This window comes from Danio rerio, chromosome 8 (genome assembly GCF_049306965.1).
Source record: "Danio rerio strain Tuebingen ecotype United States chromosome 8, GRCz12tu, whole genome shotgun sequence".
In the NCBI taxonomy this organism is placed as follows: domain Eukaryota; kingdom Metazoa; phylum Chordata; class Actinopteri; order Cypriniformes; family Danionidae; genus Danio; species Danio rerio.
In genome coordinates this window covers 11,324,861-11,348,486 of record NC_133183.1, presented here as the reverse complement: position 1 = coordinate 11,348,486, position 23,626 = coordinate 11,324,861, and the positions used below count along the sequence as shown (strand labels likewise).

General features: G+C 35.0%; 1 protein-coding gene across 2 annotated transcripts in view; it reads right to left on the bottom strand.

Moving 5' to 3' along the window:
* The window catches only part of gripap1 (GRIP1 associated protein 1), a 93,949-nt gene that overhangs the window by 8,589 nt on the left and 61,734 nt on the right, over nucleotides 1–23,626 (bottom strand). For both annotated transcript variants that reach the window (XM_009303767.5, NM_001123320.1), the window contains 2 exons: nucleotides 23,322–23,415; nucleotides 2,403–2,572 (listed from right to left, as the gene is read on the bottom strand). In XM_009303767.5, coding sequence (XP_009302042.1) covers nucleotides 2,403–2,572; nucleotides 23,322–23,415 — 264 coding nt within the window. The remainder of the gene's footprint in view (nucleotides 1–2,402; nucleotides 2,573–23,321; nucleotides 23,416–23,626) is intronic.

Here is a 23,626-nt window from a genome sequence, read left to right as displayed (position 1 = left end):
CTCATGCTAATTATTCTATGCATGCATATTATGGGCAACACATAATACATGCAATTCAAACAAACGAACACATGGCTTCACTGCAGGAACAAACCTCACATTAGCAATGTGTGGCTCTGAAAATATCAAGAGGGGTGTGAGAGGTTAATTGTCATTAGTCAATCTGTGTGATGGTGTGATCCCATCAAACGCATTGCCCCGCAGGCTGCCTGACGTGCACTTTCTATTCCTGCTCCGAGAAACGTTTTAGCATTAACAACACGCCCACCACCCCCTCTGCTTGCTGATGAATAAGACCTCTCAGTGGAGTCTCAGACCCGTATGACAGTAAACCACCCACACACACCATCACACACACGCATACATACACACAGACACAGTCCAAACACATGATCACACTTTCTGAGTGACTACAGCCACTTCTCTGCTTGCAGGTGGAAATCTTGCGGTCAGTTCACCTCTTCTCACCTGAATGAGTCATTGCTCAACACGAATTGGCTCTTTACTTTTCAAAAAGCTTCAAATTCAAGTTTTTTTTCCCTCAATCAATGGTATGTCATGAAACTTGGCTATTACTAGGAGTCAAGACGACTTGACTGAAATAAAAAATCGATTGTTTTGTGTTTGCAAGAAGTGTTAAAAACAACAACAAAAAAAAGAAAGAAAACATCAGAATAGAACAGACCAAGCAAAACCCAAAAATATAAACATAAAAGCTATATACCAATATAAAACTAGAAATCACTAAATGCATAATGAAAATTAAACCAAACCAATAGAGTCGGGCTGCAGATTTGCACTTGCACTTTGCACTTGGAGAGGAAGTGACGTCATTTACGATCGACACCTGTACCCGCTTGCATGAAATTCCTTCAGTAATTTAAATTAAGAGTGTCCCTGAGAGGGAAAAAACCCTGAGGTGAGGGATTTCATTAAGACCGTTGCAACAAACTTCTTATCTGTCACCTTTACCTAATGCCTTTTTTACCCAAGTCATTCCCTTATGGAATTGATCTCGAAATTATGTTTGGAGGACCTATAAAACTGGGTTGGGATCATGTAGAGACTTTTGAAGCTGAACTGAAACTGCGATTCATATGGATGCACTCCTGTGTTGACACGTATATGTTATTTTATTTATTAAATGGTTTTATTAAGAAATAATAACGATAATAGATCAAATAGATTTTTGAATATTTAATACATAAAGAGTATATTAGTTTGGGTTAATTTAATTTAAGAAAAAAAAACATAAAAAAGAAACAACGAAAGAAAGAAAGAAGAAAGAAAAAAAAGAAAGAAAGAAAGAAAGAAAGAAACCAAAAACAAAAACCAAAGATAAAACAATATATAAAAAATATAAAACAAAACTAAAATTGAAATATAAATTATAAAATATGAAATACATTCTAGAACCCAACAAATCTAAAAGATGAGAACAAAAAACAAGCAGACAAAATTAAAATGAAAGAATAATTAATTATTTTTAAGAATAATTCTATTTCATTTGAATATTTAAATGGACACTTTAAATGTATTTTCGTATGGGCTGATTTAATTAAAGAGATGAAAATAATATATATATATATATATTTATTTTTAAAAGTAAGAAAGAAAGAAAGAAAGAAAGAAAGAGAAAAACTTGTCATCTTAAATGCACTGCTAAAAGGCAAAAACGGTGAAATAGAGCTGTTGTTATTTTTGTGTGTATTAAAATATTATTTTTGTTGTGATGTTCAAATTCTGCTGACATTAACTCGGTTTTCTGTTTGCATGGACTCCATTTGATATTAATAAATGCCTTTGATAACAAGCTTGCAACCTAAAATGAGCTTTACAGTCACATAATACTATACTGTACAATTAAAGTCAAAATTACCAAAATAATAATCCCTACTGTGATTTTTTTATTCTTTTTTTAAATATTTGCCAACTGATGTTTAACAGCGCAAGGAATTTTTCACAGTTATTTCTATAATATTTTTTCTTCTGGAGAAAGTCTTATTTGTTTTATTTCGACTACAATAAAAGCAGTTTTAAATTTTTTTGAAAACATTTTAAGTTCAATATTATTCCCTGCCTTAAGCAATTTTTTGATTGTCTACAAAACAAACCACGGCTAAACAATAACTTGCCTAATTTACCTAATTGTTAAATCTTTAAATGTCACATTAAGCTGAATACTAGTACCTTGAAAAATATCTAGTAAAATATACTGTCATCATGGCAAAGATCAAATAAATCAGTTATTAGAAATTTGTTATTTAAACTATAGTTTTTAAAAATTTGTTGAAAAAATCTTTCCGTTAAACAGAAATTAGGGAATAAATATACTGGGGACTAAAAATTCAAGAGGGCTAATAATTCTGACTTCAACCGTAGCTGTTCATCTCTTTCTTTACCTTCTGTAGGTGCATGTTCTTTGTCAGTTGTTCCTCCAGCATGTTCTGCAGCTTTTTGTTCATCTCGCGCAGATTCTCATCTCCGGGTTTCACCAAGTCCCTCAGAACCGAACTCAAACCTCCACGGTCAGGCTGAGCACTATGAGCCAATCCAACACCTCCTGATACATCTGAGATATAAAAAAAAAAAAACAGAAAGATGCAAACATTCAATCAATCCAGCTTATGCTTTTTAACCCCGTTTTCCCTCTCAACATCTATGAATAAATCCATGTGTATCTGGGGGCCATTAGTGTCTGCTGAGTGAATACAGAGTGCTTGCGTTTGGAGGAAAGCAGTTCACTTCACGCCACAACATTACGAGCACCTCGAGTGCAATCATCCGCAGGTTTGACGAAAGCCACACACACATCTTAAAGTTGCCAAATAAACACCGTTCTACACTCACAAGAGCTGCAAGAGGATCGGTCTGCTTGGTAAATCTGACGTCATGTTTTAAATGCTAAATCAGATGGCAAACGGAAACAACAAATGGTTTTAATGTATGCTGAAGGTGTGATGTAGTACTACGAGAATCATGATCGTAAATGTTTATATCCATGCCTAATTGTAGATGGTCAAACAGTGATTCATCTTTTAGAAGTCGTTAAGATGACTGTCTGGGATACAGCAATACTGTGATCTAGTAAAAGATTCACTTTTATTGTGTAATATGACTAAATAATGATCATAAATGGTTATTGAGATTTTCTCAATGCAAATTAAACAGTATTTCATATAGTCTCAATTTAATTCAGGGTGCCTATTATTCATTTTCCAAGACATTTCTTAAAGATATAGTTCACAAAAAAAAAAGTAAGTAAGTAAGTAATTAAGTAAGTAAGTAAGTAAGTAAGTAAGTACGTACGTACGTAAGTAAGTAATTAAGTAAGTAAATAAGTAAATAAGTAACTTATTTACTAAATTAATTACTAAATTACTTACTTTACAAGCACATTTCTGTATCATCAGCTATGTTACAACCATAGAAAGATGTCAATGATATTTTTATATAAAATCAATGCTGTTTTATTTATACATTATATTTTGTTATATTTCTTAAACATAATCATTTATTTTTAGACTCATTTGTTGGCCAGTTCTAAGCCATCTACGTTTTATTGTTTCACTGTAGAAAGGATAATATTTGCAATCAAACAATAAATTGAACAGATCTCTTTCATTTTGCCTCACAGCAACATCAATATAGCATGTAATAGTGTAGAATTGTTTAGTAATATTTTAATTTTAATATAATTTGTTAAATATAATTTAATTTGTTTATCGGAAAGAAGATATTTTCATCACATTTCTTAACATAATAGTTTTAATAACTCATTTCTAATAACTGATTTATTTATTTTTTAGTAGATATTTTTCAAGACACTTCAATATAGTTTAAAGTGACATTTAAAGTCTTAACTAAGTTAATTAGGTTAACAAGGCAGGTAAGGGTAATGAATTAGTGAAGTTATTGTATAACTATGGTTTGTTCTCTAGACTAATCGAAAAAAAATATATAGCTTAAAGGGGCTAATAATTTTGTCCTCAAAAGTGTGTTTAAAAAAAGTATAACTGCTTTTATTTTTAGCCGAAATAAAACAAATAGGACTTCTCCAGAAGAAAAAAAATATTATCAGACATACTGTGAAAATGTCCTTGCTCTGTTAAACATCATTTGGGAAATATTTAAAAAGAAAAAATACATTCAAACGGGAGCTAATAATTCTGACTTTAACTGTAGTAATATTTTATTTAGTGTGCATTTAAATTTAACATACAGTTTTAAAAATTAACACAACAGTTATTTTTGTTAATAACAGTTATTTGCTTACTAACTCAGTTACTATTTGCGAATAGTAACTAGTAACTGTAACTAACTACTTTAAGGTACATATAGTAAAATTTTATTTAATTTAGTGTCCATTAATTTAACATAGTTTTAAAAAGTACATACAGTTACTTTTCCTAGTAGTTAGTTACTTTTTGATTTTGTAATCCAGTTACTAACGCAATTACTATTTGTGAATAGTAACTAGTAACTTTAACTAACTACATTATGTAAAATATAGTAATATTTTATTTAATTTAGTGTCCATTTAATGTAACATACAGTTTAAAAAGTAACCCAACAGTTACTTTCTCTGGTAATAATTACTTTTTTTAGTGATGTAATCCGATTACTAGTTCAGTTACTGTTTGTGAATAGTAACTAGGAACTTTAACTACTTTTTTAAAGTAACAAAGTAATATTTAATTGAATTTATAGTTTTTTAAAAGTAACAAAATAGTTAATTTCTCTGGTTTTTAAGTTACTTTTTAAATGATGTAATCCAGTTACTAACTAAGTCACTATTTGTGAGTAGTAACTAGTAACTTTAACTAACTACTTTAAGTAACATGCCCAATCCTTATATTCAAAATAATAATATTCCAGGACAACATGATTTTTCCATGAAAATTGTTTTCTCTCATTTTTCATGTGTTTTCTAGGAGTGAAAAAAATAGTCATTAATTTTACAGGATTTCTAGGATTTCCGATAGAAGCACGCATGAAATTGAAACCCTGGCTAAAGCAGAGCGATTGACAGTCTGGATGGAGTCAAATTAAAGATAGCCTGACAAGGTCTGTCAACCGAGTTCGTGACAGTAACACACAACCACGGAAATGACCGTAAGCAGGGGACAACAGTGTGGGGTTGTAACTGGACAAGCTGGAGTGTTAAAAAATGAAAGATGTTGCTTAATTGATGATTAACGGAAGCAAGCGGGAATCTTAGCTGCTCAATAGGATGCCTCCTTAAAGGCTGGCTACTAAGATGTTGTCAGGTTTCTGGTGAACTGTCAGAGAGTTTAGTGGAGTTTTTTCCTCTGAGGCAGGACAGGGAATCGAGCTGGCCGGCCTCTGCGTGTCAAGGGCAAAAGCAATAAGTTCGATCGGGCTGCTTCTTTCTCGGTTTTCACTTCATCTGGTTGAGTGCAGACACTCAAGGTCATCTCAGCAGTGTGTCCCTAAACAGTGCTGTCAAATAACCTCTTACACCTGCGGTCAGATGATGGAGCACATGGGGAATGGGCCACTTCCTGCGGGTGTTTCAATTTCAATTTTGTTTCCAACACCATCTTATCTTAGTTAAGGTAAACTGAATAATAATTTCTTTTTAAAATTTTTCCCAAATGATGTTTAACAGAGCAAGGACATTTTCACAGTGTGTCTGATAATATTTGTTCTTCTGGAGAAAGTTTTATTTGTTTTATTTCGGCTAGAAGAAAAGCTGTTTTTAATATTTTAAACACCATTTTAAGGTCAAAATTATAAGCCCCTTTAAGCAATTTTTTTGACTGTCTACAGAAACAAACCATCACTATACAACACAGGGTTCAACCATAAGGATATTTTCTACTGGCCCGATTGGACCAGTAGTTCAGATTTTTACTTGCCCTGCCAAAATTTTCACTGACCCAATCAAGAAAATAATATAAATAAATAAAAAAATAGCTTTTTCTTAGCCACATATTTTTAATAATGTGTCGAAAATATTGCCTGTGAATCTAAAGTTTAAATGTTTAAAAAATGTTAAAATATTAAGCAGTAAAATAAAGCAGAATGGAAAATGTGCATGTATTTTATTGCAAAATTAAAGGTGGCTGACTTAAGTGACAGAAAATATGCAAAACATCACTTCATTTTTTTCGTAGTGTTGTAACCACGTAAACATCTGTTTCCACAACGTTAGAACAACATTTTCTTTTAGCCTGGTTTTTACCAGGTTGTGGAAAAAAATAAGGTGCTCACAACATCCAATCAGAAAAAAGGAACCTAAACGCAATGTGGTGTTTAGGATTTTACAACATTCAAGACTTAACAGCACAAATTGTTTATATGTACAGTTGAAGTCAGAATTATTAGCCCCCTTTTGAAATTCATCTGGCACTTTCATTCACATGGACACCAATACTCAGCTTTTATGATTAAGATGATACTTATTAAGAGTCTACCATGTAAGCAGCGATTTTTGATAATCTTACACACACGAGTCCAGAAATGCGGAGGTTTTTCTTGCCGTTTGTCATGCGGTACGAAATTAAAACATCCTGAATTAGAGCTACGCATCAATGAATTTGCTCTTCAGTGTTTGAACTCTCAGTAATGATTTTGAATCACACTGAACTGAGCTAAACTGAACTGAACTTAAACACTAAAAACTAAACTACCCTGTTCCAGTTACTATGACCATTTATGTGAAGCTGCTTTGACACAATCTACATTGTAAAAGCACTATACAAAAGAAGCTGAATTGAATTGAATTGAATTAAAATATGCTGAATGAGAGTGAACTGCAGTTGAAGTCTAGATATTAAAAATGAAACACCTGAAATTGCATGAAACTCTGGAGGAAATGCAGAATAGCCTGCTGATTCGACATTAATTGTTTTATACTGAAACTTTCCTTCTAAAAGCGGGTCCTTGGTCTTATCCAAATTTCTTTGCCAAATTTCTTTGTTAAACATGCAGGACCAGAGCCAGCTGAGCTGGCGCTCTAGGCAAATGGCAATCACGCCGTTTTATTTGTATGGAAAGCGCAGGACCGTGAGGGAGTGGGTGGGTGTAGCGGATGAATGTGAGGACCATGGGGTTCGTTCACTATTCTGCTGCCCAAGGCCTATGTCACCTCTATGGATACACTTGCCCTGAACACACGTCGGCCACAACAAAAAACAAAAAAACAAAAAAAAAAAACTTTTTTTGCATTATTTGCGTTATTTTTTTTTTTACCCGTTAAATATTTCGAATTAATCACGTGCGTTAACGCGCTAATTTTGACAGCCCTAATATTTATACAACAGTTCTGTCAGGTTCTTAAATCTGATTGGCTGACAGCCGTGCATCATTTTGACAGTAACATCACACAAAGGTCTCTTCACCTCTGTGGTGTATTACTCCACCCACATACAGCCAACAACAAGCACAAACGCTAGAGTTTGACAAATATTACTGTTGTTAGACAACAAAATGAACTTTTGAGGCCTTTTTAGTCTAGAACGTAGTTGTTTAGATTGCAACTATGCAGTTTATTTGTAAGAATAGTGCTGTTAGAATATTTACAATTTCTGAGAGAGCTCGTCGGTGGCCAAAGACAGTTGACGTAGTCTATCCACAAGATGGCGTCAGGACCGCATAATGAGCCCTTGCTTAGTGTGTTTTCTTGAGCGCAAATAAAAAGCTGAAAAACGGAAGCCTCATGGTTTTTAAGTTGGACTGTACAGAGTCAATAAGAAGCTGGATTCAGCCTCGTCCCTCCTTATCGGAAACACAACAACAGTCTGGTAGTGATTGCTCTGTTTTTTTCGAGGTTAATTATTGTGATATTGTAACGGTCGCTTAATGTTTGATATGTATTGTGTATAAATGTCCCCTTTAAGAGGACTATTATACACACTTAAACTTAAACACTAAAACCTGAACCACACTGTTCCAGTTACTATGACCATTTATGTGAAGCTGCTTTGACACAATCTACATTGTAAAAGCGCTATACAAATAAAGCTGAATTGAATTGAATTGAATTGACTATTTCAGTGGTTGTTTAGAGCACGCATGTATGGGAGCTTAGTTCAGATCAGCGAGCTCTGAGGAGAAGTGTGTGATGGCTGCGCTACCGCAGTATCATTCTTTTATTTCAATAATGTAACATTTTATTTTGCGACGGATGTTTGAGTGTCTTTTTCTTTTCCTTTTGCCTGCTCATTTTCATTGACTGGCATGTATGTAGTCGACAGTCCTTGGTAGAAACGCATAAAGGCCTATAGAAAGAGCGAAATAGTTTCTGTCTCCTTTTTTTAATCCTTAAAGTCTCCAGGTAAACGCTGAGACACCTGGCACCCGTCACAATACAGACGGAAACAGAGAAATACTGTAGACTGTAATAGACTGTAGGGAGAAATCTCTGTAGACGAATGGCATTTCATGCCTCATTCAGCCTTATAATCTTAGAATGTGAGCAAAATCAGGTGTTTTGTCATCACCTTAAGGGGGGTCACACACCAGAAGCGCCGCTTCACATTACACTAAAGAGAATCATTCAAATACTAGCTCTAAAGTGACGTTGGTGAATTAGTAACAACTTCTGCTGTTCTGACGTCAGCTGCAGATGTGAATGAATGGTGGAAGAAAGTAGTTCCCAATACAAAAAGGTTTTAGACTCTGTGTTTGATTTTCTTTTTTATGTACAAGATTGTGCCGTATAACTGTTGTATAAACGTAATATCACACTCGTAGCAATGTGATATGGCTGTATATCAGCACTGGTGGGGCACTAAAGCACTCATATCACACGGCTACTCTAGTGATATTGCTCATACACATTACAATTGTGATTTTCAAAAGTATTACATCACTTTAAAAAAGTTTATTATTACCATTAGTTGAGTTTCACCATAAAGTTTGATATGCGCTTGGACCCGGAAGCTGCTTCGCGTGACATCACACTTAACAAGTGGATATGATTTTATTTCTTTTGCAAAGCACAAGAAAAAAAAATATTAAAGAATGTTGGAAACTGAATGGTCTTGGTTAAAGTAAATAACAATGAAACATAAAATATGAACTCTTGCAAAACATTAATAACAGAATAAATTACTTGATATAAGTTAGCATTGCTAAAATTATACTTGCTAAAAGAACTATTTCTTTAAAAAAATTCAATAAAAATAAAAAATATTGTAAATAACTTTTATGCACCTACTTAAATAGTATATTTATATTGTTATATTTCAAGAGTGGGGGTATAAAACTTAGCAAAAAAAAAAAAAAAGCAAAAATAGCATAGAAGTTAAAAAATATAATTTTCCTGGCCATAGCTGCCACTTAAGTAATTAAACAAATCAGCTCTGATGCGTTTCAAGAACAGTGATACTCAAATTAATTGATGCATGCTAACCTGGATTTTTAAAACATTAAGTCGCTCAAACGACTGTGACTTGTTCTCATGACAAGCCATGTCACAGTTAGCTGAGGAGCTTAATGCATTGTTACATCATAGTATGTCAAGCTAAGCACTAGCAATCTCACGCCTCTTTAACCTTATTAGATTGGAGCAAGAGTAGGCTAACAGAAGAGCTGCACTCATATTCAATATTAGCACAGCACACGGACATTGCTGGTCATAGCAAACTGGCACTACAGCCCTAAGCCATGAAAATGAAGTAGAACGTGAAGCAACGTGGCTAATTGAGATGTTAACTTCACCCCCGAGAGGCCTGTTCAACCTTTGAATGCATGGCGTTTGAAGGCCATGAGTGACATTTTCTTCTCTCCTGAAGCCTGACAGCAAACACCACAAGGTGCATAGCGCACTCGTTGCTCTTTATCTGGAGTATAGGATAATTAACCTTGCCAGCTTAATAAAGAAAGATAAAATGAACGCTGTACAAGGTGAACAATCAAGCGCTGTGACTTATTGTTGTTATAAATAATATGTACACTACCAGTCGAAAGTTTGGAAACAGAAAGGTTTGTTATTGTTTTAAAAGTAGCTAATTATGCTCAGCAAGGAGGCAATGTATTTATAACATAATTTTTAAAAAAAAAAGGTTAAAAAAATAATCCTACAAGTAAAATTTCCATTCCAATTTCTATGATATTACAGTATAAAAAAATTAAAGTATAAAAGAAAATTCTGCACTCATCATTTTTAGAATCATTATTGATGATTTTGCAGCAACAATAAGTAATATATATACAGTTGAAGTCAGAATTATTAGCCCCTCTGAATTATTAGACCGCTTGTTTATTTTTTACCCAATTTCTGTTCAATGGAGAAAAGATTTTTTTTCAACAAATTTCTAAACATAATAGTTTTAATAGCTCATTTCTAATAACTGATTTCTTTTATCTTTGCCATGATGACAGTAAATAATATTTTACTAGATATTTTTCTTCTATACAGCTTAAAGTGACATTTAAAGGCTTAACTAGGTTAATTAGGCAGGTTAGGGTAATTAGGCAAGTTATAGTATAATGATGGTTTGTTCTGTGGATTATCGAGAAAAAAATATAGCTTAAAGGGGCTGATAATTTTGTCCCTAAAAGGGTGTTTAATAAATTAAAAACTGCTTTTATTCTAGCCAAAATGAAACAAATAAGACTTTCTCCAGAAGAAAAAATATTATCCGACATACTGTGAAAATTTCCTTGCTCTGTTAAACATCATTTGGAAAATGCTTAAAAAAGATGAAAAAAATTCGAAGGGGGCTAATAATTCTGACTTCAACTGTATATAACTGAAAAAAGAAAAAGAAAAAAAAAACAAATATATATATATATAATTTATTTTTATTAATTTATTTTTTTAAAGGAATGCTCATTTCGATTAATTTTTACAACCGACAACCGCCGCTCGTTAACCGAATATTAACCGTAAACTGGATTAGTGAGATTAGTATTTAATTATTATTTTATGTTTCAATAAACTTTCCAATAACCATTGCCTACTTAGCATAGCAACCAAATAACTCATTACAGTCAAGCATTCCTTCATTAGAATTCTATTACCATCTAGAAAAAGGAAAAATTGCAGTTTTCATTTTGTGATTTTGCAGTGTCTCCTTTCACCGTGGTGTTATTCCCTCCCAGTACGAATAACTCACACTGAAGTTAATGCATCTGCCTCTTTGGGGAACAAGACGAGCGAATCCTTCGATGGCTACATCAATGTTTGTGCTAATGACACTGCAAATGGAAAACTGCACACCTGTCTGTAACCAGTAATTCTTCCATATTGATCAGTGGCATTAATTCTAATTTGCCGGAGCGCAGGGGCCGAGCACTCTATGAAGACACTTTGATAAATCCACAAAGAAGATTTACAAAGAGGACTCCCCAGCACTAATAGCTGGAAAATGTCAGGCCGATGGCTTTCAACGGTGTGGAAGGGCGCCAGGCGCTCTCGCAGACAGAGTTTCGCTGTTGGATCAGCAGTGCTTTTGAACATAGTAAACCAAGTCACGGAAGCAGATGAATATGAGGGGTGGGAGGCAGACTGAAGGCACGCAGATGTTCCCGACTGACGACTCAGGGGATCCCTGATCACACGCTCGGCTGAACTACGACAGAGTGCTGAGGTCACAACTTGCAGAAAATGAAGTGGGACTTATCAGGGTTGAAATAAAAAAAGGAATAAAAAAAAAAATGAAGAAAAGGCAGGACATATCAACTAGCTCCTCCTCTTTTTTTCTTTTAAATCACCAATAGGTTTTTGCTTCTATGACAACTACATCAGAGATGGAAAATGTGCAAAGCTGATGGTCCCCCAGGAACATGGCATGGTTGAGAAACACTGATTTAGATTTTATCAATATCAATACTGATTCCAAAATCGATTATCGATCCTGTTTCTTATTGATACTGTTATAGATACTTTGACAACTCAGTCAACCAGAGCTGTTGAATTAAAGCCACATTAGACGTGGAAAAATGTGCAGAGCTGGTGCTCCCCCAGGAACGTAGTTGAAAAACACTGATTTAGATTTTAACAATAACGATATTGATTCCAATACCGATTATCGATCCTGCTTCTTATCGATACTGTTATAGATACTATTTTCTATAATTTGATCCAAAAAGTTTTAATACCGATATTGATTCCAATACCGATTATCAATCCTGTTTTTATCGATACCATTATAGATGCTATGGCAACTCAGCCAGCCAGAGCTTTGAAATTAAAGCCACATCAGACATGGAAAATGTGCAGAGCTGGTGGTCCCCCAGGAACGTGGTTGAGAAACACTGATTTAAATTTTATCGATTTCGATATTGATTCCTATTATCGATCCTTTTTTTTAATCGATACTGTTATAGATACTATGACAACTCAGCCAGCCAAAGCTGGTGAACTAAAGCCACATCAGACATGGAAAATGTGCAGAGATGGTGTTCCCCCAGGAACGTAGTTGAGAAACACTGATTTAGATTTTAACAATAACGTTATTGATTCCAATACCGATTATCGATCCTGTTCTTATTGATACTGTTATAGATACTATTTTCTATAATTTGATCCAAAAAGATGTGAAAATGTCAAGTAAATTATCCTTGTTGTAAACTTTACAGCAGTTTACAAATACCTATAAGCAAACAGAAGTAGAGGCATACTCTACAGTATGAATACACAAACAACCAAAAATGGCACATCTCCTTAATTGGTTGGCATCTTTGTAAGTAAATACTTTATTATATTACTAATTTTGCCACCTTAGTTGACTATTTTACTACTAAATAATTTGCCGCCTTCGTTTTAAAACTCTAAATTAAAATTTGAGAGAGCCCAAAAAATAATAGAACATTTTAGAGCTGATATTTAAATTAATTACAATAAAGCCATAAATATATAACAACTACTTATTTTAGCGTGTAAAAGATCCAATAGACCAATGTTTCTCAACCACGTTGCTGGAGGACCACCAGCTCTGCACATTTTGCATGTCTCCTTTACCAAACACACCTGATTCAGATCATCAGCTCATTAGCAGAGACTGAAAAACCTGTAATGGGTGTGACAGACAAGGGAGACATCCAAAACATGCAGTGCTGGTGGTCCTCTAATATTTTGGTTGAGAAACACTGATATAGACTACTGTTTATTGTAATATAACTTTATTAAATCATCATTTTAAAATGAATGTTTTACTTTTTTTTTTTTGCTTCCCACTGGACCAAAACTGGTAGATACACCAACTCGTTCTCTGTAACCATATTCCGACTTTTGATTAGCATATTGGAAAACATTTAACGAGTGCCTCTGCCAAATTTTCACTAGTTTTTCCTCCATTTCTTGGGTCTAAATAAACCAAAATAAGTTTAACTTCTCCCCCAAGCTCCCACTAGCCTGCAGATACCCATACTAGTGGATGCTGCTCTCTCATTGACCGTAGGTAATCCCCAATGTTATTTACACATTTCAGGTGGCATGATTTAGCATAATCTCGCCTCTCACGACTCTCTCAGATCCGTCATTGATAGTTCACACTGTGCGATTATCACTCACACAAATGAGCACTGATTTGCCTGTGACTTCATGCACTTGTCAGCGATTTCGCAAAACTTGTTGGCGAGTCAAAACTAGGGCTAAAATTATGAAGTCTGAACTCGGCATTAGAAGAGAAAAGCCCACACTTTATGCATGTAGAAAAACAAATGTGATAATGGTGATGTTAAAGGAAACTCAGGGCATCCAGAGCCAGAGCCTTGAAGAATGACTTTCCTTAGGCCTCGAAGCATCAACACAAGTTTCAAGATCACAGCAGAACACATGCAATTACCATGTGAAGAGCCCGACAGGAAAGGAGGTCACATCTTTGCAAAGCCTCATTGGGAATCTCCTCAGGCCTGTGCAGGAGTCAGCAGTCTTGAATCAGTCAAAGTGGCAGATCCTGCACGGCTGCGGTTGCAACCTCTCACTGGAGAAATACCACTTAACTGAAACCTCTGCCATGGGGCAAACAGGCCATTTCATTGCAACAACAAGGTTCCCTCCTTTTTGCAACCATGTGTTATTCTCAGTTACAGATGTGACCTGTTCTATCGAGGGATGTCGGTGTGGATATCGATGGTCCGTTCTTCTTGTATTTGTTCTTGCAACCTCGGCAAACAGAGCGCCCATTAGCACCTGCTCCCGGTGGTGTAATACGCTCTTAAGTGGACCGAATTTGCTCGTAAAGGGAAGAAAAATTATTCTGCTGGACTCACATTATCTCAGTGTGTTTTACAGCTATAGGGCACATGATAAGGATAGTTTCTCCTTTAAATGATGCAACAGGAAGAGGCCGGAGTACACTGAAAGGTTAGCTAACTTCACGCTTCAGTAAAGGCCTAAAAGACAGTTCAAGCAGGACGGCAGTGGGTTTCCAGACTGCAGCAGCGTCTCACCCCAGCTGACTTCTTCCAGCAGTACTTAGGCTGTGCACACATGACTGCGGCATGTAGCAGAATAGCTGATTAGTGGAGGCTGCGCAAATAAGCCATTCAACACACATGCAGAGATCCGCCAACAAATATTCCTATATAATTGCCTACTGCAGCTTAGCAGTTGACATTTTCAGCTTTGTCTTAAGGAATATGCAATTATCCTGGTTAAGGCATGAAATACCGCAGAGGCGTTTCCATGGTAGTACGACTGATTTGCACAATGTGGCAGGGTAAATAATTGGGATACCCATTGTGCCTTTTACAACCCATACTATCTTAGTGTTCCATGAAGGGGAAGACGCTGTGAAAGGTAAAGGCTGAGAGATGTACATTACTTGAGCCACTTCTTGACTTGTCTTTTCCTCAACACATCGTCAACAACAAAAACTCCAATCAGACTCAAACATTAGGATAAAACAGCGGCTCATATTTTTAGCATTTGTCTTGGAGAATTGAGAATTTTTTTGAGGTTACGTTACCAAAAGCAAACGGCCTGAAATGCTACAGAGGTCTGTCCATGGCCGTGACTAACTTGAATAATGTAGCAAGTAAGTTTGTAAAAATGTAAAAATGATTTTACTGTTCCTTAAAGGGGAAAAAGAGGTAAAGGGTAAGATTTGCAGCTTACTTGAGCCACTTCCTGACCTTACTTGTCCTTAGCACATTGGTAAAACAACAAAAACTGCAATCAGAAATCAGAGGTTAAAATATTTTGCATTTGTCGTGGAGGATTAAGAATTATCCTGAGGTCACATCTTTCAAAGCACATGGCCTGAAATGCCACAAAGGTGTGTCCATGGTTGTGGGTCTGATTTGAATAATGTAGCAACTAAAACTCTTAGAAAACATATGTGCCTTTCACAAATCTATAGAATCTTATACTGTTCATTGAAGGGGAAGACATTCTTAAAGGTAAAGGGTCAAATATGTTGCTAACTTGAGCCACTGTCTGACAATTCTTGTCCTCAGCACATTGGCAACAACAAAAACTGCAATCGAACATCAGAGGTTCAAATTTTTAGTATTTGTCTTGGAGGATTGAGAATTTCTTGAGGTTACATCATTAAAAGCACAAGGCCTGAAATGCCACAAAGGTGTGCCCATGGTTGTGGGTCTGATTTGAATAATGTAGCAACTAAAACTCTTAAAAGAAAAAGCATGTTCCTTTTACAAATTCACAGAATCTTATACTGTTTATTGAAGGGGAAGACGTTGTGGAAGGTAAAGGGTGAGATACGTTGCTTACATGAGCTACTTCCTGACCTTTCTTTTCCTCAACACATTGACAACAACAAAAACTCCAATCAGACGTCGAAGGTTTAAATTTTTTGCATTTGTCTTGGAGGATTGAAAATTATCTTGAGGTTACATCAGTAAAAGAGCAAGGCCTGATATGCTACAACGGTGCATCTAGGGTTGTGGGACTAATGTGAATAATGTAGCAAGCAAAACTCTTTAAAAACGTACGTGCCTTTTACAATTTATAGAATCCTATACTGTTTCTTGAAAGGGAAGACATTGTGGAAAGTAAAGGATCAGATACGTAGCTTACTTAAGCCACTTCCTGACCTTTCTTTTCATCAACACATTGGCAACAACAATAACTGCAATCAGTTCAAATGTTTAGCATTTGTCTTGGAGGATTGAGAATTATCTTGAGGTTACATTATTAAAAGCACACGGCCAAAAGTGCTACAAAGGTGCATCCTTAGTTGTGGGACTGATTTGAATAAAGTAGGAAGCAAAACTCTTTAAAAACTGAAATGCCTTTAACAATCCACAGAATCTTATACTTTTTTTCTTCCCAAATGAAAGAATTTTGCAGAAAGTTCTGCTAAATGAAGGGTCAACAATAACTCCAAGGTGGCACACACATTTCCTGACTTGCCACACTGGTGGTGCCACACTAATAACTGCTACTGGCTCAAACATTCATGCATAATTATCTACTGCTGCCTAACGGTTGACAGTTTCAGCATTTGCCTTGACAGATTCGAAACGATCTTAGGGTTACTTTACCCGAACCATGTGTCCTGAAACATGACGGAGGCATTTCCATGCTTGTGGGACTGATTTGCACAACGTAGTAGGCAAAACCTTTGGAAAAGCTGTCTTAGGATTTTACAGTCTTCTATGTCACTCTTCTTTTTGAAGAGCATTGCGGAAAGTTCTGGTAAGTCAAGGGTCATCAACACCCCTAAGGTGTCATTCGTCTGGCTTATGCGGGCTCTTCCAGACTTGCCATTTCCTCAACACATCAGCAAAAACAACAGCAACTGCTACCGACTCAAAAGCCTCTGTCTGAGATGAAATGTCGCACTGTTTCATTTGTTATGTCACAGGCATGAATTTACGGGGAGCTGCACTAGTGTAAGGATAAAGTAGAAGGGAGGGGAGAGAGAGGACGGAGGAGTGGAGACAAGAGGGGTGCTCAGTCTTTCTGCTGCATTATTGAGGATGAGTGTTGGGTTCACTGAGGCATGTCGGCATTCTGAATCATTTACATCCTGCTAATGTCAGCTCTCATCTAGCGCTGCTACCTTCTGCATCCTTTCTTCATTTTTCTATGGAGTCTCCACCTCCCCATTTTTACATTTTCCTGGGTCTACCCTCAATTATTGTAAGAGATGAAGCATTGTTTCCAGTGCTGTTCAGAAAGACTATCCTAGCCATCCTATGCCTGGCGAATACGATTAAACAGAAGACTTAAAGCCATATTTTAGATTACACTGGGACTCGTATGAATCCTATACTTGGTATCTGACCACAACATCATCTTCTTTTCACATTTCGATTATTTTTCGTACTAAAAACACTACATACTCAAATCTCACCACTCACTGCATGCCTGTAACAGGCAAAAACTGCCTTTACATGAACGAGCCTGTTTTGTAAGCTCTCCCCAAAGGAGTCGAGATCTTAAACTTTTATAGCACAATATTTACAATTAGACGACACAAGCCTTAATGGAATCTGGCCTGCCATTAAATGTTAAATCAGTCAGTCATGAAATTAAAACAGGAGAACACACGGGGGGCAAAGACAGGAAGATGCAACATTATCACCTCTACTCTGTTCTCAGGGAAACACAAGAGAAGCCGTGCTTTAAATGAGGCAAAAACTCCCAAATCACAGTCTCTATAATTACCCCAAAGACACTGCATGATGCAGAAAAGCAAATGCAGAACTTATGTAAACGATCTGCATGTATTTATCCAATCAGAAACAGGGATGGACGAGCGGCTCAATTAAGACTGTGCCAATCTATCTTAGTAAAACTTCACTGGTAAGATGTTTTAAATGCATTAGTGCATGTACAAAACTGCATTAAGGCCCAATCCCAATTCTATCCCTTAGCAGTTCACCTAGTTTTGCGCATTCACGTGAAGGGGTAGGGGTATAGCAATTCTATTTAGCTTAAAGGCGTAGAGCTAAGAAATTTTTGAGATTTTTCAGGAACACACTTGAAACCAAGGGGTAAGAAAATTTCCCAAAATACACCATCTACAACGGCAAGTAAGAAGTAAGAAGATGCACAAATTAGTATTTTTTTTGTCATTATTATGAATGTTTACAACAAACAAGCATATGATTTAATACATTCATAGCCTTGTTTGTGTTTTACCGTCCCAATAAAACCCCCCACTAAATTTCGCTATCTATAATCCCTAATAATAACTTGTCTATAGTAGTATCAGTGTTCCTGCCAACAAAATGCTATTTTTATTTATAAACTGAATGATCATGCTAAAACAAGCACGTGACAGACATTTTTCTTACCTTATAAAGACTCAGGCCCAAAAAAAAAAAACCAAAAAAAAAAAAAAACTGTCAAGTAGCAAATTGTCTAGTTTAGATTACAATTCAATTCAATTTCATGTTTATTTCTATAGGGCTTTTACAATGTAGATTGTGTCAAAGCAGCTTAACACAGAAGTTCAACTAAATTAAAATTGCATCAGTCCAGTTTTCAGAGTTGAAGTCCAGTTTAGTTCAGTTCAGTGTGGTTTAATTTTCACTGCAGATAGTCCAAACACTAAAGAACACATCCATCGATGTGCAGCTTCACAAGTCCCTTACCAAGCAAGTCAGTTGGCGACAGTGGTGAGGAACAAATTTTACCAATTGACGAAAGTGAAGGAAAAAAGAGACCAGGCCTCAGTTTTGCGACAACTGAAGTTCAAAATGTTTTTTCGTCACATGATTCATGTAGACTCAAATAGTTCCAGGAAGTGCTTTGCAGTTAATTAAATAATGTTAGACAACATAAAAAAATATCCACAATCTTATTTTTGAAAAAGTTCTTACCAGCTGATTTCAGCAGTAAGTAATAACATTGAGGAACTCTTTTATAGGCTCCACAAGGTGCGATTGTTGTTGATAAAACATTCAATTGGAGATAATTGAGTTGTTGCAAATCTCTCTCTCTCTATGGCTCTGGGTTCACCTTTGGACAGTATCCCGCTATAGCCAATAGCATAACAACACCAACATGGGAGGTGGGTATAAAGATAGTAAAGTCCAATTTAATTGGTCAATTCTTTTAGGATAGCATAAATAACCATGCATGACATGAATAAATTGTAGTTATAGCACCTATCTGTGATATATTATTATTGCATATTATTATTATTGCATATTATTACTATAAATAGCAATATTGATAATTATTCTCAATATACTGTAGCGTATCCATATGGACCCTTTTCACAATACCAGGTTTCTCAGTAGCGGTGGGCATCACAGTTGGGTAAAGAGCGCAGTGAATGAGAGAGTACAATTTTTTTTTTTTTCAATACTTTTTGCTGAAATAATAAAAGAAAAACTCCACAATTGTGCTCTAAGGACTTCCAGAAAAAGGCAAAAAAAAATGTGTAAGACTGATAACAGCAGCCAGAGGAAAGAATACCATCAAACTTACAGCCCTGCGCATAGACACTGCATTAGAAAGCCTCCCATAAGCAGTAATTAAATTTTTGTAAGTTGATATAATATTTTGTAAGATAATATAACACATACATGAATACGTTCATACGTTTTTAAAAAAATCTAAATATTAAAATGCGACCATTGTGTCACAACAGTCTTGTGAAAAGGGTGTATTATGTACTACAAAAAAAGTGTTAAACAACAATAATATAGATCAAGATAAACTCATGCTATAACTGCATAAAAATCCAGAGTTTCTGCAGGTGAACTAAAGCTGGGCTTCATGTCTGAGGCTTTATGGAAGCTGAAAAGTTCCAGTGCTATTTTCCCACAAGACTGAAATGTTTTTTTTAATATATATATATATACACGAGATCGTTGTGTGAGTGCAGAAATCCAGTGTTTTATACCAAACTTTTATGAGACAAGCTCTGCCAATATTATCAAGTTTGACTGTTTGCATGCACACAAGCAAACCAACCAGCTGTCAAAAAGCTGCTCCACATTGTTCCAAATTCTAAAAAAGGGTCACCGAGTGTCAGGAGTGTATTCAGTCCACTGGAAAAGTGACTTTTACAGGAATCTCTCAAAGAAACAGTGCTAGAGAGAGTTCACAGAGTTTAAAGAGAACTTTCTGAGCAATATATCAATAAAGACAAATAAAGAAAATTTTAAAGAAACACTGCGGGATCCAATACAAGTTCAAAGACAAGTCTTTCAAAGCTCTTCCAACATAAACATTGATTAGCACAGAAAATGACTTTGAACTGTCTCTCAGTTGCACAAAAACCAAAGAAAAAGACAGATAGTACTGCCAACCCTTTTAGAAACTACATCTATGATCAAAATAAGTTTTGTTAACTGCACACAAGATGAAATCAAATGAAATCTAAACATTAGATGACTGAAACTCATACTGATACATCAAAATTAAACATTTTCTTTGTTGATGCACTAAAAATGACTCAAATGTAACAAATGAAATTACAAATATTACAATATTACAAATATTTTAAATATTAAAATAAATAATAAACAATAGAGTAAATTCTTACACCTTTTCTAAAGTCAAATTTAAGCACTTTTAACCTTAGCCATTACACATTTACATTCATATACAGCATAATTTATGGCATTGTATTAATTGTACAATATTCTATAGTGTAGTATAGACATAGTATAGTGTAAGTAAGTATAGTATTCTAAGGAACATTTCTGATTTACTGTCATTATTCCATCTTTAATGTTTGTTTCACGCATTTCTCATCTTAAATTTATATTTATTTTAATATTGTAATTTAAAAAAAAGACAAGCATATCATGCTACACACAAGACCAGACCCTAGAATTGTAGTTTTAGGCAAAAGCAGATATATATGTATGTGTGTGTGTGTGTGTGTGTGTGTATATATATATATATATATATATATATATATATATATATATATATATATATATATATATATATACATACATATATATATATATATATATACATACATACATACATACATACATACACACACACATATATATATATATATACACACACACACACACACACACACACACACACACACATATATATATATATATATATATATATATATATGTATATATATATATATATATATATATGTATATATATATATATATATATATATATATGTATATATATATATATATATATATATATATATATATATATATATATATATATATATATATATATATATATAATTTTTTTTTTTTGTTAAAAAGTGAATAAATATCACCTATTAAGCAAGATGTATTACTATGAAAGCAAAACAATTATAATTTCAAGCAGTTTTAATTCACTTTTCTCCACTTTTCTAACCTCGAAAACACCAGATTGAAATTCAAGCATTTTAAGCGATTTCCAGCATCGTACCAACCCTGATATTTGTTGTGAATTATCATCCAAAATGTTATTTATTTTATCCAAATCATACGCTTCCCCATTTTGTTACTGGCAGAACTCAATTAAACACTCATTATTCATGAATACAAATGAACAAAATCCTCACCAAGACACATTTATAAATGAAATGCCAAATAATTTTATAAATGAGCAAAGCAAACTGCACAAAAGGGAGTCAAAGGGACCTATTGTGCCCCTTTTTTATTTATGATATAAAACATTATGATAATGTTTTATACCTTTTTAAAACTGCAATTTTGGTGACTGTTGCTTTAAATTCAAATGATTTTGTTAACTCTTTTCGAAAGGCTGCGCTACAAATGCCTCTGTGTCAGCATAGTGGCAGATTCAAAAACAATGAGGGAGAACGCTAATGAGGGAGAAATTGTCACTAATGGGCAGGGCTTCCTACCTCTGCTGACACATACAAAGCAAGAATGTCAATCAAAGTATTTCTGCAGGCAGTTTTGATGTTTGTGATTATAAAAATATAAAATGAATAAATTTACGCCAATAGGAGCTGGTTATATTTACAGACTGCTGGCACACAACTGTGTTTAAACCCCTTAAAAACTGATTTAGCATAAAAGCTCCCCTTTAACAAATTACAGACATATAGATGAGGCATTATTTAAAGATGCAGTATGTAAGTTTGACACCCAGTAGTTGAACTAGGTAATGCATACCTGACTCAAAACAAACGCAAGTGCAGGTTGCCAGATTGACAACACCAATAGCAGTGTGCCTGACTGTCAAGCCTAAAGGCTGATTTAAATCGTATTCTAAATACAAGTAACAGCATGCGAGAGAAAAATATTTTCCATATTAACCAAAGTTTTGTTCTAACCAAAACCTGAAATTTATATTTTAGAAATGGCTTCGATTTCTATTGCCATACTTCTAAAAGCAGCAGTAGATAGCTCACCTCAGATCTTGAAAATAAAATAAACGGTTAGAAATTGCACTTTAGAACTGTGACTCAGTGCAAGCCAACACATATAAGTGATTCAGCATGTACATTTAATAATTTTAAAGAGGTTTAATATGTATTAATTAGCTTATGAACCTTACCATTTCTTTGGAGTGCAATGAGTGCACTAAAGAATGGCTGTAATTAAATTTAGCCTGGTGCAAACATTAAAAATTGCTTATCACTGCGTAACTCATCACATAGCGTGTTGTTAGGACATGGGGTTACAATGTAACCTGCTCACCTAATGTTTACGTTTGCAATATTTATATTATTTGCTAATTAATAACCACCTCTTATGGAGCTCTGAATCTGTGTCTTATTTCAGAGTTTGTTCCTGTCCACCGGAGGTCGCATTTCAGTCATGGACACATGTTTTGAGAGCCATCATGACTGAATGAATAAAATACGCTGTTTTTCAACAAGGCAACCCAGGAGGCTGAAATTGAATTGTCTAAACTGGCATTGGGTAAGTTTAATGACCAAAACAAAGACAGATGTTCTGGCATGTACCACACATTTTCAAAGCAGAATATCTGACTTCAGCACTGTTTTTCAGATAAACAAGAATGTTCACTTAGCATTTTTCTTAAATATCTGCAAACATATCATGGTATTCTTATGCTTTAGAAGAGTCAAAAACTTACACACAGCACCTTTAATTGTAATCAGAGGACTAAAACAAAACCTTCCTCCCATTTATTATTAAATATTATTTCCAGTCGCAAAGTGCTTTTTGGAAGATGCCGGACTGTACTGTAGCACCAAAATAGCAGCATTATAAATAGTATCGCTAAAACATTTAGTGGCAGATTACGCAAGTACAAGCGCAGATCTAAAAATAGTATTAAAAAAATGTTATGCAATTTTCTCTGTATCAGTCTAAATAGCTCTTTTATTTGCAGACACAACAAAGTGACAAGCTTATGTCTGATACACTTCAGCTGTCGCTTTTCCTTAGAATAAAAGCATGATGGGTATCAGCTATCACCTGACCTCATCTGTAAACCCTTCAGAAAAACAAGAGGCTGCGAACAATGACAAAAGAGGGATGGAGAAAAGCTGCTTTACCTCTCCGGCTGTCCATGACGTACGTCTCAATAATTGCGCTTTTTTTACAGATGTCATCGGCCATTGAAGCGCAGCTGACCTCCAAGTGTTTCACCTGAACAGACGACACAGAGATACAATCTGCAATAAACTGCCACACACCACGGCCACACAAACGCCTGATAAACCTGATATGGAGACACACAGGTAAGGATAGTGCAATCACTGCCAGATAAAGATAGCTTTCGAAAATGCTTTTCACCTTTAGTCAATATCCCATGATATTCAACAGGTTTTATTATTAATAAATATCAAAATGGTTCTTA